The sequence below is a fragment of the Podarcis pityusensis genome, assembly GCF_964106645.2.
Source record: "Podarcis pityusensis genome assembly, chromosome: 3".
Classification (NCBI taxonomy): domain Eukaryota; kingdom Metazoa; phylum Chordata; class Lepidosauria; order Squamata; family Lacertidae; genus Podarcis; species Podarcis pityusensis.
The window spans coordinates 21,164,644-21,178,175 of record NC_138026.1 but is presented as its reverse complement, the minus strand read 5'-3'; the positions used below and the strand labels follow the sequence as shown (position 1 = coordinate 21,178,175).

General features: G+C 40.5%; 1 protein-coding gene across 2 annotated transcripts; it reads left to right on the top strand.

Annotated features, from left to right (window-relative positions):
• The first annotated feature begins 1,001 nt into the window (after window positions 1-1,001).
• On the top strand, window positions 1,002-10,372 carry LOC308473595 (glutathione S-transferase-like). Of its 2 annotated transcripts, none has more exons than XM_080999372.1 (7): window positions 1,002-1,147; window positions 4,801-4,907; window positions 6,565-6,616; window positions 7,609-7,741; window positions 8,489-8,630; window positions 9,399-9,530; window positions 9,936-10,372. In XM_080999372.1, the coding sequence occupies exons 2-7, from the start codon at window positions 4,821-4,823 to the stop codon at window positions 10,065-10,067; spliced, it is 678 nt and encodes a 225-aa protein (XP_080855498.1). In that variant the 5' UTR covers window positions 1,002-1,147; window positions 4,801-4,820; the 3' UTR covers window positions 10,068-10,372. The 2 variants fall into 2 exon arrangements, with proteins under 2 accessions (XP_080855498.1, XP_080855499.1); XM_080999373.1 differs by lacking the exon at window positions 1,002-1,147 and adding an exon at window positions 4,037-4,267.
• Window positions 10,373-13,532: the final 3,160 nt, after the last annotated feature.

Here is a 13,532-nt window from a genome sequence, read left to right as displayed (position 1 = left end):
ATTTTGCCTTGCATGCATGGGGAGTCAGATTCTGTGAGCAGAAAATAATCCATTTGAGATGGGCTAATCTTACAGAATTTTGCAGATAAATAAAGTAAATAATAGGATAAAAAGTGTCTTGTGCATTGAGGACTAATTGACTAGAGGTTTTCCCCCCAGTGTCCGTGTGACTGTAGCACAGATGGATTTGTTTCTCTGTGTGGATACATATATTTGGTATTTTTAAAACTTTCCACAAGGGTCTTTTGTGCTGTGCTGTGTAACAGAGTAGCATAGCTACGCTTCAGGAATGTGATAAGGCTGTAACTCAGCACTGGCCTTGGGGGGACTTCCTCCTCCCCCTCAGCAAAAGGGTGGGCAAGGGAAACCCCCCTGATTTAGCAGCCAGGCAAAACTGCTTGGATTTGTTCAGCAGCAGCAGCAGCAGCAGCTTTATCTTCTTGTAGATGCAAATTTTCAGAGAAGGTGGAACAGAAACGAGCAAAGAAAAGGCAGAGCTCAGTTTCTTAGTCTTAATCTGGAGCTGGTCCTGCCTTTTTTCCTCATCTACTTTTCTGAAAAGCAGCTGACACAGGCCTCCAGACTGCTCACATATCCTCCAATATTTCTCTGATGAAAATAGGGAAGTTCTGTTCAACAACAACAACAATTTATTTACACTCGACCCACCTGACTGGGTTGCCCCAGCTGAAATAAATCTGGGAGTGTCCCTGGAAAACAGGGACACTTGGAGGGTCTGTCATCAGCAGGGAAGTCCTGTGTATTTGACCTTTTCCTGTATTTTCTAGCTAGCAGCTGCAGTGACTTCATGCTCAATGATAGAAGGATTTGGGCTGAATATACCAAGAGCACAAATGTTTGTCTTCAGTGCACCTGCATACATTTACCCAAAACTGAGTTGCATCATATTATACACTACAAGCATGAGAAAACTACTCCCATTTTAATTAACTGACTGATTGTAGGTGAAAACTGTTACGAAAGGCAAAGCAAGTGTTTATTTCTATTTAAACTAGGGAGATACAGATAGGCTGTTCTCTTGTCTCAGAAGGTGGAGCTTCTGAGCTTTTATAACCTTGAGCCACACCAATTCAGGCCTCACTCTGCTTGAGAAGAACTTTCACATGTCCAGCAGGACTTCCAGCAGGTTAGTATTCTAAGGTAGACAATTACTTTGGAGAGTCATAGCTCAAGAGCAGCACCCTGGACAGAGCAGTGGTACAGGGACAATCCCCAGAGACCTCACCTCTGCCCAAAGGTTTTCTTCTTACCAGGAGAGTACTAAAGGTTTGAGGGGGCGAGGGGTACTGTAACCCTCAGAACAGAAGCCCAAAGGCAGGAGCTGGGCAGCAGGCAGAGTTCTAAAAATTAAACAGGAGGATAGTCTTGGTCGCACTTCAGAGGAAAAGGGAGTTTTGGGTAGGCACAGGAGAGAATTTTTTTCCTTCTTTTTCCCTTTTATTATTATTTATTACTTATTAAATTTGTATACCCCCCATCGTTCACAGATCTCAGAGTTTACAGCATAAATTTTTGCATTTGAAAGGCAAAACTTGCCAAATCTGCATCTCCAAACAAACCTCTCCCTTGAAATTTACACTTATTGGAATGCATATGTTATAGAAAAGAATGTACAAAGAGGGTGTAGTTATCCACGGTTGAGGGGGTTGTAGATCCTTTCTGAGAGAGAGAGAGAGAGAGAGAGAGAGAGAGAGAGAGAGAGCAGGGTCCCTATATAACTATCCTAGGAACCCAGCTGCCAAAAGTGGAGATCTATATTGGCTTAACAGCAGTGTTGGCAAATGGACTGCAAAGAGTAATACCAACTATTATTAAAAATGACCAAACAGGGTTTATAAAGATGAGACAAGCTGCAGATAACATCAGGCTGGTAGTGGATTTGATAAATTTAAACAGGAACAGTGAAGATTTAGCTATACTATCTCTAGATGCGGAAAAAGTTTTTGATAAGATCCACAAACAATATATGGAAAAGGTAAGCAAGATGAGTGCCACAACCCCAGAGTCGTCCGCGACTGGACCTAACGGTCGGGGGCCCTTTACCTTTATTATAAAAATTTGGCTTTCCATTAGACTTTATAAAATGGATAAACATATTATATTGCTCCCCTACCTCTAGAGTTAAGACAAATGACGTTATGTCTGCACCTTTTGTATAATCCAGAGGTACTAGGCAAGGCTACTCACTTTTGCCCTTGCTTTTTAATATCTGTTTGGAACCCCTGGTGGGTACAATTAGACAGCATAAGGAAATATTTCATGTAATTCATAACTCACTTGAATACAAATCGGTAATGCTTGCAGATGATATTCTTCTGTTTATCACAAAACCTCACAGTACTATTCCAATATTAATGCAAAATATAGGTGTTTTTGGGAATATCTCTGGGTATACTATAAACTGGTCCAAATCGGAGTTGGTGTTAATAGGAAATAACTTTTTGGTCCAACTGTTTAAACAATACCAATTTCATATTTGCATAGACAACATTAAATATCTAGGCATATTAATACCACAAGACTTATCCAAATTAGCGTCATTAAACATCAACAAAATATATCATGAGGTGTCAATTGATATCGACAAATGGGAGTCATTGAAACTGACCCTGTGGGGAAAAGTCAATGCTATTAAAATGAACCAAATACCTAAACTAGTTTATATCTTAAGAGGAATTCCAGTTCACATACCGAGCAAATACTTTCACAAAATTAAATCTTTGTTTAGAAAATGCTTTTGGGGATCTTCAGTTCCAAGAATATCTATGCAAAAAATGCAAATATTGATAAAGGAAGGAAGATTTGGGATCCCAGACTTAGAACTGTACCACCAAGCTTACTGTATTTACTGCCAGGTACACAATTCTGGAGACCCATAACTGAAAACAACTGTCCAAATTGGGCTACAGTGGATGCTCGGGTTGCAAACATGAGGCACGTTCGCAACCCGCAGTGCAGCGTCGGCGCACACACGGGTTGCGATTCAGTGCTTCTGTGCATGCGCAAAGCGCGATTTAGCGCTTATGTGCATGCACAAGCACCGAAACCTGGAAGTAACCCGTTCCGGTACTTCCGGGTTTTGGTGCATCCGTAACCTAAAAATGCGCAACCTGAAGCGTCTGTAACCCAAGGTATGACTATACTTTGGAATATTCCTATGTAGCACCTTTAGATAGTTGGGCGGCACTTGGATCTAAATACATTAATACTCAAGATACTATCGAAACAATAACATCATTTCAAACAATATGGTACCACATGTCCCAAAAAATATAAATTTGACCTTTTCTCCCACAACAAAATGACTTTGTGGCAAAAACCCATCTTTAAAAATCGGGAAAGAATTAACTAGAAAAAAGAAAGAAAGAAAAAACATTGGGAAAGAAATGGTCATATGGGAGAGGTGGATGAATTTGGGTATATTAATGTTAGACCAGCTGATAAACGAAGAGGATGAATTTTATACATATTCTATCTTAAGAGACAAATACAGATTACCTATAAAGGCTCAATGGCAATATCTCCAAACACCTGCTAATCACCATCTACGGACCAGCAGCTTTTACAGCCCCAGAGACCCCAGAGATATTGAAGCAGCTGATTAATTCTTATGCAAAAAAAAAAAAGCCATCCATCAACATATATAAATCTTTGTTACTAGCAAACCAATTTGATATACAGGTATTGAGGGAGGAATGGAATAAAGAATTGGAAGTCTCAATTTTGACCACACAGTGGTGAACGCTTTTAAAGTGCTATAACAAGGGTGTGTGTGGACCTTAAATTGAGGCTCATACAACAAAAAATAATATTTAGAATATACTGGACCCCATTATGTTTGTTTTAAAAAGGGCTATCTAAGGTATCTAACTGTTGGAGATTCAAGAGGAATAATGCTTCTCTAAAACATATGTTTTTCCATTGTCCTATATTGAAATATTTTTGGCAGAAGGTAACTGAAACTATCAACAGAACTGTACGGAACAACTTTACATTTACAGAGCAAAATATCCTATTGAATTATATACCCAGCACATTTTGTGACAATATGAGATGACTCTCTGTGCCCTTACCATGGCAAAAGGACAGATACTGATGAATTGAGAAAATAAAAACGCGGCTCCCTTCTACGATTGGATTGGAGACATACAAACTTGCAACATATGAACAACTTGCATATGAACGCAGACTTCCCATGGACAAATTCAACAATATTTGGAATACATTCTTACAAATACTGTAATAGGTTAGGATCTGGTGAAGTACAACAACAAATTTGTAATTTGTTGTTTTGGGTTTTCTTCCCCTCCCCCCTTTACTTTCCCTTCTACATGGGTGCTGTTCCTCTTTCTCTGTTTATCTCTTTTCTTTACGTCTCACCATGTTTAGTGCACTTTTTTTTTTTTAAAGGGGGAAAGGAGATGCAAGGCAGTTGATGGCCATGGCAGTGGTGCGAGTACAAGGGGGGAGTTGCCATTTTGTTTCTCTAGGAGCAAAGACAATGGCCATCTGATGGTGGTTAAATAGTAATGGATGTTTGGGGGGACGGGTTTAACTCTTGTTTCCTATTTTATCTGTGCAATACTATGCTACATCTGCTTGCGCTTTGTGATTATGAAATTGAGGTTTTTTTAAAAAAAAAAGCAGAAGGCTTTAGTATGAAATCCTTTCTTGCTGCAAGCAATCACCAGAGCACCATTTTGAACAGTTGTCCTGCTCTGCAGTGGTTTCCCTATCAAACATGACCTCTCAATCTCTCTCTGTCTCTCTTCGTAACAGGAAAGCAAACACTTAGGAACATGGCTGGGAAACCTAAGCTTTACTACTTCAATGGAAGAGGCCTTATGGAAACCATAAGGTGGCTGTTGGCTGCAGCAGGAGTCGAGGTTGGTTTGTCTTCAGAATTTCTCTGAGAAAGCACCTTTCCCCCACCCACAAAAAAGAATCAAGGAACTGCTGTTTGTTCAGCGTTGTTATGTAACAAGAATTGGGGTAAACTACACCTCCCAGGATTCCTCGTGGGAAGCCATGTGCTTTCCAAGAGCTCTAAATGTATGGTGTGTACAGAATCTCCAAGTGTCCATGTTTTCCAGGGAGGTTCTGGATTTAGAGAAGCTGTCCTGGCTTCTGATTTGATACCAGAATGTCCCGCTTTTTCTTAGGATGTCCCTATTTTCATTGGAGAAATGTTGAAGGATATGGAGTTATCTGACTCCCGAACTGTCTGAAGGCAATTCTGTATGAGGAAGTTTTTTAAAAATGTTTAATGTTTTCTTATGTTTTTATATGTGTTGGAAGCCACCCAGAGTGGCTGTGGCAACCCAGTAAGATGTGGTATAAACAATAAAATTATCATTTATTGGTGTTTTGCGGCTTTGACCTGTTGCAGGACCTTAGCCAGACCTTAGCAGAGCATACGCAGAGTTCCAGAAAGCAATCAGTTGCAGGCAGGATGGACGAAGCAGGAACAAATGCTGCTACTAGTAACTAGGTTACTTTGATGTGTTTATTATTTACAGCAGACTCTACAAGTTACTTTATACAAGAACAGAAATGGATCTTAACTAGCTCTCTCTTAACAAACTCCAAACGACTCTCAGAACACCACACTGACCAACAACACATTCCAGTCAGTAGGTCATAATAATAATAATAATAATTTATTATTTATACCCCGCCCATCTGGCTGGGCTTCCCCGGCCACTCTGGGCGGCTTCCAAAAGAATATTAAAATACTATAATACATCAAACATTAAAAGCTTCCCGAAACAGGGCTGCCTTCAGATGTCTTTTAAAAGCCTGGTAGTTGTTGTTCTCTTTGACATCTGGTGGGAGGGTGTTCCACATAAATCATTATGCCTGTGTGAGACTTCAACCAATGGTAAAGCTGTTCCCAGGCTTCCATATCTCCAGGCAGAATTACTCCTTTCTGCTCAGTCATCCTTGGCTGTCTGCCAATTCTTAATTGACTCTGTGTGAAGCTGAACAGAATAACACGTAGTCAAAAATCCCAACATCATTATGGAATGGGACGTCCCTATTTTCATCGGAAGAATGTTGGTGTGTGTGTGCATGTAGACTAAGAATCCATTTCTGGCAGTTTCTAATTTTGGTTCCAGCCCTACCATTTGCCAGGGGGAAGCACCTGCCTCAGGCGGTTGATTTTAGCTATCCTGGAAAGGGCAGCAGATTGTTGTGTTATTTCCATTCATTATTATTGTATTTTTACTGCTAAGGAGGGAGAGACATGATTGTAGGATTTTTTACGCTTCGTGTGCTAAGGTAACGTGACCAGCCTGTAGTACTAGTATCTACCTTGATTTCTGCATGGGAAACATTTGCTGTTTTGTCCCAGACAGAGGGAAAAAAGCTGGCCCAACTTTCACACCGAGGCAACTGCTTTTTGTTCCCAAAAAGCTGACTGTGAAAGGGGAGAATACTTAAAAGGTTTTCATCAAATTTCCTTCAGTAGTTTGGAAGTAGTTTGGAGCCTGAAATTATTTCATGATGCCCCTGAAATATTTTGCCTCTTTTGTTTTCTAGTTTGAAGAACAACTTATTGAGGAGAAAGAAGATCTAGAAAAGTTAAGGCAGGGTAAGTATGTCATCTGAATGTTATATGAGAGGGAGAGAGAGAGAGAGAGAGAGAGAGAGAGAGAGAGAGAGAGAGATTTATATGTTATATGTTATAACCCAGTTGTGGACTGGGTTTATAACCCAGTTGTGGACTGGGTATTTTCCTATCCCTAATCAGATCAGAATAGACCTCCTGAAATCAGTACACATGACAAATGCAAGTCTGTTGATTTCAGTAGGTCTGTTCTAAAAACAACTTTATAAGATACAACTGATAGAAATGGGTATAATTTCTATTTATTCACCTCTCAAGACATTTACAATGATAAGCACACAAACCTCAGGATTGCAGTGAAGCCCTACCCTCCTCCTGTCCAGGTTTATGGCAAACCTCCAATTGAAGTTAATAGAGCAGGGTAGATTCTCTGTAGAATATGAAGAACAGATAGCCAAATCAGAAAAGTCACTGTGCAATTTTACATGTGCCTACTCACATGTGGACAACACTGAGTTCAGTGGGACTATCTTCCAGGGAAGGGTGTATAGGATCTCAGCCTTAGTAGCAGGTGTTTTCTAAATATACCGGTAGTTTCTCCAGTTCTGCATTCTGCAGTCTCAGTTATGTGTGCACATTTTAAGGCAAAAATATGTGTGAATACACTGTTGTCATCTGGTTATATTACTTTTATATACAATGTTGTCATCTGGTTATTTTGCCACTCAACTCTGCATTCTGAAGAATGGTTTGCTTGTTTTTTTTTAGCTAGAGAGCAGAAGTATCTTAAATAACATACAAAACTAGTTTCCAATGTGTGCTTGCTGTACAGATTTAGCACATGTTCTGCAAAAAGGTTTTGAGGGGAAAGCAGAGGCAAACATGATTATCGCAAAGGCACAATGTAAAAGTAAAGACTCAAAATCAAAGCATGGCTTGGGAGATGCTCCTGAAAATTTACTTTCCATAGTCATTACCTGGGAGGATGGATTGATTTTTCACTTTCCTTTCACAAGGTGGAGACCTGCTCTTTCAGCAAGTGCCCATGGTGGAAATGGATGGGATGAAGATGGTGCAGAGCCGAGCTATTCTCAACTACATTGCAGCCAAATATAATCTCTACGGGAAGGACATGAAGCAGAGAGCATGGTACTGTAGCATTCCTTTAAGTTTGGTTCATAAATGCACGTTTTGGTTTGCTGTGTATGATTTAAGAGGAAATCTCTGGTCTATCATATGATCTACTGATGACTTATGAGTCAGTACGTTTCATCTCTACTGTCAGATTGGGCAAGAAAGGGTCCAGTATGAGCTAATTCGACCTCTCAGTCCCAGCAAAATTCATGTGGACTGGTTCCTTTGAAATCAACGTGGTTTCTCCAAAGTTCATACTCTAGTCTTTCATGTAATCCCAGTAGCCTGGATCACTGGAAGGCGTTGTATTTTTCTTTTGCAGATGTATAAATCTGAGTTTTGACATAAGGCTCTTCCTTAGAAAAAAGTGTAGCCGTTGAAGATAATAGTACGCCAAGAAGCACATGTATTAAAAACACAGAGAGAGGCTCTTTCCAAGGAAAAATACCCTTTCTCGAACATACCAGATAATTGCACCTGTTTATCTGCTGGGATATCACACATTTTGTGCCAGTGATGCTACTACAATATTCATTGCCCCTCCCCTCCCTGACAGGTTTTTGGCTCTGTTCGTTTTACATTATCATTATCATTACTGCTACTGCTGTTGTTTTTCTTGTAATTATCTGAATAACTGAGATGAGGAAACACCTTTCTACTATTGACAAATGAGTTTTATTATAACCATCACATTTCCAACTTAACAAAGCAATTAGCCTGCTACTGAGTGATCCGGTCATGGCAACATTCTCTTTCCTACAGGATTGATATGTACTGTGAAGCTACTATGGATATGAATCAATCAATAACAATGCTTCCTTTCAAGCCAGCTGACAAGAGGGAGAAGGCGTTTGCAGACATTATTGAAAAAGCCACCACCAGATACTTCCCAGTCTTCGAAAAGGTACGAGGCGAAGAAAGAATGAAATTTACAACCCTTTTAAGAGAAGTCACCTAGGCTCAACTGTAATGTTGATAGGGCTGCTTGGTACAACATAAAGACATAGAAGCATAGAATTGTAGGGTTGGAAGGGACCACAAGGGACATCTACTGCAACCCCTGCAAAGCAGGAATCTTTTCCCAACATAGGATTCGAACCCATGGCCCTGAGATTAGGAGCCTCACGTTCTTACTGACTGAGCTACCATTTCCTTATTCCTTGCATATCCAAACTTCTAATAGGAACTCTTTAGTTTTAAAAAGCTGTGTGAGAGAAGACCAGGAATCACACACAGTATTCATTTATGACATGAACTTCTTATCTCAGCATCTGCACCACCCCATGGAAACAAGATAAGCAGTGATTTGGGGAGAAGGAAGGTCATGCTCCATCTTCTCTTTGTTAGGCAGTGGTTTGTTGGAACTCATACATCAGAACTTATACAAATCCTCTTCATCTCATGATGCAATATTATCTGGGTGTTAGATAATTCAAAAGTGGTCGGAATTCACATTCTTCTCTTTGCATATTTTTGTGTATTTACCTAAAGTGCTCTCAATATATTTCATGCTGGCCACATAACCCAGAAAGCTATCTGTGGACAAACGCCAGCTCCCTCGGTCAGAAAGCAAGATGAATGCCACAACCCATAGTTGCCTTTGACTGGACCTAACCATCCAGAGGTCCTTTACCTTTTCTTTTTTCCTTTTACCTTATTTCATGCTCTGTAGGTCTTCAAAGATCATGGGCAAAATTTTCTTGTTGGAAATCAGCTCAGCAGAGCGGATATTCAATTGCTTGAAGCCATTTTAACAGTGGAAGAGCTGAAGGCTGATATTCTCGCCAAATTCCCTCTTTTAAAGGTAAGTAACACCATATCACAACTTATTATAAAAGTGAAAAGATAGGCAGTGAACAGGTTCCCTGGCTCTTTAAGTTCTCATTAGCTGCCAGGTCAAGAATGTGAAATCCTCCAGATATTGTGCAATGCAGCTCCCATCCACCCTGATCATTGGGTTTCTACAAGCCATTTGTGAATTAAATGTAGACACATACAGGTTAACCCACATACGATTATAAGCCTGCAATAGAGCTCCCTTTTCAAAGGGACATAATTGGGTTTTGAGTAGATCTGAAGCTTCTCGCTTGTAGTTTAATGAAACTGTTGACCATGAAACTTTTGTAACCGTAGATGACAAATGATTATTTGGGAATGCCACCATTTCTCCTTTTCTCTTCTAAAATATTTTGCTGTCTCTCTCTCTTAGGCTTTTAAAGAGAGAATAAGCAACATACCTACAGTCAAGAAATTTCTGCAGCCCGGTAGCCCAAGAAAACCACCAATAGATGAAAAGGGTATTAAAAAGGCAATGGAAGTTTTCCACTTAATTGACGACTAGCATCATAGTTGATGCACTATTGTAGCCACAGGCAAAGCACTAAAACTGAAATGGGACAACACTGTTTCGCCTCAGCAAGCTGTCCTGAGTTATAAAAGAGTCCTTAACTGTTAACAGATGAAAGAATAGTTTAATGGGAATTGTCTCATTTCATGTTGTTCATTTACTTGGAGCACAGCCTCAGTAAAGCCCTTTGATTCCTTTATAACAGGAGTTTCTGCAATAACAACTCAAATAATTTTTTGCAAACACTATCCTCACTTAAGCACACATGATGCAGACAATAAGAACTCTGTTTCTCTTTATTGTTTGTTGCTGTTGCTTCAACCATCAAGGTCATATCAATCACCGGAAAAAAGATAAAAGAAAATACAACCCGTACAATATACAATATTAAAACACAATATCTATCTATCTATACAACTAATACAAATAGGGTGTTGTTGTTTTTCATGCCAAATCAATTGTTTACTAGTCCACCATGTTATCCTCAAGGAATGTTCTTCTCAGTTTTCGGGGACTATTCCTGATATAAAACAGAAGCTCCCCAAGGTTTAAAATGCCCCTGTGTGTATGGTGTGTATATATATGCGTGTGTGTGTGTGTGTGTGTGCGCGCGCGCTTTGGTGTTGAGGCACACAGCATTGCATGGCAACAGGCACTTCTCCCAAACCTGGACTTGGTTGTTTTATAGGTTGAGAAGTTCTGGAGCACTTCACTGTTGTACCATTAATTCAGCCAAGAACTATACTTGCATCTTCAGCCTCCAATTATATGGATGTGGTGGGCCACTCAGTATGCTTACTGAAGCATAAGCAAAGCTCTAGTATGGCACTTTTATTCTTTGCATATCTAAAACACCATTGTCTCTGGATTTCTATTGCAAAAAGTCTAAATCACATAGGAGGCCCACATTCATGGATAAGCCTTCTGTGAATTAAATTTAGACACAAACAGGTAACCTACCTATGATTATAGACCTGCAATGGAGCTCGAATGTTGACCTCCCTTTCCAAAGGTGCATGCCTGAAATAATTGGGTTTAGTGTACGTATCAAGTTTGAGTACACATAAAGTTTATCACTTGTAGTTTCATTATTGAATCATAGTAACTGTAAGTGGCAAATAATTACACCTACTCTCACTCTCACACACATTTCAAAGTATAATATCCTAATAAGTGTAAATAAATGACAGCCTATGTTTTAGTTCCAAAGTTTTAACCACAACTTTTCATGATTCATCCTATCAAACTAAGATCAGCCCAATCCTCCCATTTCATCAACAAGTACCGCCAGTGCTATTTTTCTAGAAAAAGAGGAGCCAGAGCTCACCACGAACACCTCCCTTGTTCTTTTGTAATGGCAATGGTGCCCACCTGAGAGGTGCTGGACCTGAGTTCTGGCTGGTGGGGGGGGGGGAGCCCTGCATACAGATATACTCTGATTGAGATCTCAGTTCATATTGGGTTCTGATTGCTTTAAGTTGGACTTTGACCAACCTGAAACTTCCATTAGTTGAAGCTCTCTTGATGGCTGCTGAACATTGCAGACAACTCTTTCCCTTACTGCTAATTCCTTAGGGTAATTGGCATTTGACTCAGGCTCCCATTTTCTTTCCAAGCTTGTCATATTATGTGAGATGTACCGGATTTTTCGCTCCATAAGACGCACTTTTTTCTTCCTAAAAAGTAAGGGGAAATGTCTGTGTGTCTTATGGAGCGAATGTGTGGTCCCTGGAGCCGAATTGCCCAGGGGCAAAAAGCAGATCAAGCTTTTTTTTTTTTTTTTTTTTTTTGAAAGAGGGAAGTGGGTGTTGAAACAAAGCCACTGATTGTTTGCCGATCGGGGAGAGATATAAGGGATGCTAGAGATAAAAGAGGCTGCCTGGGAGGGGGGAGGTAAAGACAGCGAACTTGCAAAGGGGGGAAACAGGAAGACTAAAGCAATAAGGAGAGAAATTAGAAGAAAAGGAGGAGCAAAAAACTGCTCCAGCTAAGGAAAAGACACTAAGGCAAACAAGAGGGAAGGGAGAGTTGAAAGGAAACAGCTGATCATTGGGATCAGAAGAGAGATGAGGGATGCTAGTGGAGGCTGCCTGGGAGGGGGGAGGTAAAAGCCCATGGATCCTCAGGATTTTTACATTGGGTCACTCCAAATTCACCCCAAATTCACCATCAGATCACATAGCATGTCCATGGCTACAGCCTGCACCAAAAAAATCACGCACCCACTGTTGCCTGGGGCTGCAATGGTGCAGAAACGTGGTTACAAAGCATGGATCCACATGGATCCTCAGGATTTTTGCATTGGGCTACCCCAAACTCACCATCAGATCACATGTCTGTGGACACAGCATGAACCACAAAAATCATACATCCACTGTTTCGTTCAGAATATTTTTTTCTTGTTTTCCTGCTCTAAAAACTAGGTGCGTCTTATGGTTGGGTGCATCTTATGGAGTGAAAAATACGGTATGTATTCTCAATTCATGACAAGTTCAAGACAGGCCAAACAATACCCCATCATTAAGCAGTATATAAATAAATACCTGTGCATGTTTGCTTTGATGCCATTTTACCCGTCGCTCCTGTGTACATACACACAAAGGCTGGGACACTCAATGGCCCCCCTCTTGCTCACCCCACCCCAACTACGGGACTGGGCGAGACTACTCAGTTAATAATAATAATAATAATAATAATAATAATAATAATTTATTTATACCCTGCCCATCTGGCTGGGTTTCCCCAGCCACACTGGGCAGTTCCCAACAGAATATGAAAAACATGATAAAACATCAAACATTATAAACTTTCTTGAACAGGGTTGCCTTCAGATGTCTTCTAAAAGTCAGATAGTTGTTCATCTCCTTGACATCTGATGGGAGCGCGTTCCAGAGGGCGGGCACCACTACCGAGAAGGCCCTATGCCTGGTTCCCTGTAACCTCACTTCTCACCGTGAGGGAACCACCAGAAGGCCCTCAGAGTCTGAGCTGAACAATGGGGGTGGAGACACTCCTTCAGGTATACTGGGCCAGAGGTCAGCTTTGAAGGTCAGCACCAACACTTTGAATTGTGCTCGGAAACATACTGGGAACCAATGTAGATCTTTCGGGACCGGTGTTATATAGGCTGCAATACCACAAATCAGGTGGCTCTCCTGGAGTTCGAGCTCCAAATGTCTATTCCTTGCTGGTACAAACCGGAAATTCCTTGCAATAGAAACTCAAAACCTGAGCATCTGATAAGCCTTATCTAAAAGTCTTATACTAACTTTCATCCAAGTCAGGAGATCACAAGACTCTAGTGTCAAATATCGCTACATGCCACCCAATTTCCAAGTGGTGCGAGTTTCCAGGTGTTGAAGGCATTTATCCAAGATTGTGCTTCTTTGTCTGGCACAATGTCTGCAGATTATATTTTCCCTTCCTATCCCTGATATTACCTAATTACTACTGTTTATT